The 2,589-nt window shown below is 54.4% G+C and overlaps 1 protein-coding gene across 1 annotated transcript in view; it reads right to left on the reverse strand.

Annotated features, from left to right (window-relative positions):
* Positions 1 to 701: 701 nt before the first annotated feature.
* Positions 702 to 2,589, reverse strand: part of LOC104500187 (zona pellucida sperm-binding protein 3-like) — a gene marked incomplete at its 5' end in the record, with an annotated part of 2,276 nt that continues 388 nt past the window's right edge. Inside the window, 6 exons of the mRNA XM_010143794.1 lie at positions 702 to 817; positions 902 to 991; positions 1,148 to 1,290; positions 1,474 to 1,565; positions 1,944 to 2,064; positions 2,233 to 2,442. Of these exons, the coding sequence (XP_010142096.1) occupies positions 702 to 817; positions 902 to 991; positions 1,148 to 1,290; positions 1,474 to 1,565; positions 1,944 to 2,064; positions 2,233 to 2,442 (772 nt within the window). The remainder of the gene's footprint in view (positions 818 to 901; positions 992 to 1,147; positions 1,291 to 1,473; positions 1,566 to 1,943; positions 2,065 to 2,232; positions 2,443 to 2,589) is intronic.

A 2,589-nucleotide genomic window follows, 5' to 3' on the forward strand; every position in this document is an offset into this window, starting at 1 on the left:
GAGGATCCCAAAGTTTGAACCACCAGAGGGAAAAAAAAAAAAAAAAAAAAAAACTCAGGCATGCCCGAAAGCCCCTTTCTGGTGGGGGCAGAAATTCCAGTCCCTGCCCCAAGGACTGTTTATACGTTTCAGCCAAGGCTTGTTACATAGAACTATGTGTAAACAGTCCTTGGGGCAGGGACTGGAATTCATGCTGTCGTCTGTCCCAGCAAAAGCCCAAACCAACCACCCTCGAGTTGCGCTCTCTTCCTCAGTCCAGCAAAGCAGGTTTTCTCTTCCAGAAACAGCTTCAGGCAGGGGGACAGCAGTCTGTGTTTTATTAAACCCTTCCTGAGTAAGGAGCTACCAGTGTGGAGCAGAGTCAAGTAGGTCCATAGAAAGGTAAAACACTTTGAGGCTAAACACAACCCCCTGCTTCTAGAAACACAGGAATGGAGCATCTGGGTGGTGATTTCTGGCATCAGTTACCAACTGGGTGCTCTGGGAGAAGTTTGCGGGGGTGTATCTGCTGAGGACAGCGCTTCAGCAGAATGACACACCCAAAGGGGGTTCGGGGAGGAAAGAAGCACAGTTAGGGTTAGCATGAAGAGTTACATATCTGTTTCTCCAGGAAGATGTCTCCACTCCCCCCCTCCCCGCCAAGCCCCACACCGTCCTTCCCTTTTTTTGTTGGATAGGCTATAACAGTCTAAACCAGTGACTTAAACAGGGTTGCTGGGTTTCCGGCAGACAGTCAGAGCTCCTAGAACAGCAAGGATCAGGATGATCAAAGCAGCAACTGCAGCCAGTCCCAGTATCATCCACAAGCGACCTGCATCTAGGAAGGAGGGGTAAGGATGTGGTTATGGCCAGAGTCAAGAGCTGCCACACAAGCCATCCCCCTTTCCTGGACTTGCCCTACCTTGTGAATGCATCCTCCGAACTGGGTGACCCTGCCAGCTGTAGATGAAGAGAGGTCCCACCACCACATCTGCTTCTTCCACCAAGGGATCTGAAAGGGAGGACCTTTGAGCACCCAAACTCATCTGAGCTCTCTCAAGTCTTGGATTAGCACTGAGGAGCCAACAGGTAGCAAGGCAGCTCCAGCCACCCAGCTCCCAGCAAGGTACCACGATGGTGGCAAAGGCCAAGAGGCACACAGACGTACCAAGCTGGGAGGGCAGTTCTCTCCGGACGCGTCCTCCTTGCCATCGGGAGGGAGCAGGGAGCCTCCTGGAGTGCCTGGCCAAGCCACAGCTCCTCATCTCGCAGCAGGAGCAGACGTCCCGGGTACCTTCCACAGGAGCCCAGCTAGAAGAGAGCCTGGTGACCAGCCCGCCCTGGGATAGGAATCCCTCACATGCTTTGGGGTCTCCTAGGAGAGACCAAACCCCTCCCACCCCATTGGCCAACCCCACCTTCCTGGAAGGTGACACACCAGATGAGCCAGCCAAGCTCTTCACCCTGGGACAAGCTGCTGTTCCAACTACTCACAGGTTGCTGGCTTTGTTGAAGGAGCAAGCCTTGTTCAGAAGGTCTGGAGGTTGGTCAGCCAGGGAGACCTTCAGGTGGCAGGTGACGTAGATCTGAGGAGGTCAGGAAGAGCAGAGGGCTTAGGCTGTCATTGGCCTCCATAGCTTTCCCATGCACCATGACACTGGTCTCCAGTGGGACCACCAGCTCCTCAGAGCAGCTCAAGCCCCTCTGCTTCCTTCAAGCCATTTCAGGATGCAGCTATTGAAGCCCATCAGAGGGCTCGGCCGGTATCAGAACTGCTCTCCCAGGAAGACCCTGGGCTCAGAGCACCAGGGCCCAGCAGCAGTAATGCAGGTGACCTCATTCACACGTTTCTACAAGGCAGTTGCTTTGGGAATGTAATTCCAGACAAAGCCCCACAAACCTTTTACACAGAGTGAGGTGACAGCCCCATCTAGACAAGGGACTTGATTTGCTTTCAGATTTACCAGATTGCTGGAGTCTCCTGCAAACTTGAAGGCATCTACCGCAAACTGAAGCACATCCTGCCTGGGTCTTGGGGATATAAAAGTTGAGGTGGCATCATCCAGCTGCCCATCCACAAGGCACCTAGGCACAAAAGCGAGGGCCAGCAGGACCCCGCTGTCAGAGGCCGGCCACAACCGCCGGAAGACGACTGTAAAAAAAACAAAAGCGAGGGCCAGCAGTCCCCCGCTGTCAGAGGCAGCCATAACCTGCAGGAAGGTGTCTCTAAATAAGGGCACAGCCAGCACTTACCCACTGAAGTCAATGAAAGCATACTGGGGAGAAGAGCCCCTGTCCGGGGTCAGCGTGGCCACACAGTTGTCCACAAAGAGCCTCAGAGGTGCGTGGTTCTCTGTGTTGACATCAGCTTGGAAGTGAAGGACCTCTCCCAGTTGAAATATGGTGGAGCCCCTCTCAGCGCTCCAGTCCTCTGGAAGGAGGGAGGTCACCAGGTGCTCATGAATGGAAACCAGCTTGTGCTTCACTGTTTCCACCCAAGGAAACCCCAATGGGCACCAGGCCCCGGGGACTCACCCAAACCATACCAAACCCAGCTGCTCCAGGAACACTGGAGTGATACCGGCACCAGTGAGGCATGGCCACCTCAGT

Source organism: Buceros rhinoceros, unplaced genomic scaffold (assembly GCF_000710305.1).
Source record: "Buceros rhinoceros silvestris isolate BGI_N320 unplaced genomic scaffold, ASM71030v1 scaffold40890, whole genome shotgun sequence".
In the NCBI taxonomy this organism is placed as follows: domain Eukaryota; kingdom Metazoa; phylum Chordata; class Aves; order Bucerotiformes; family Bucerotidae; genus Buceros; species Buceros rhinoceros.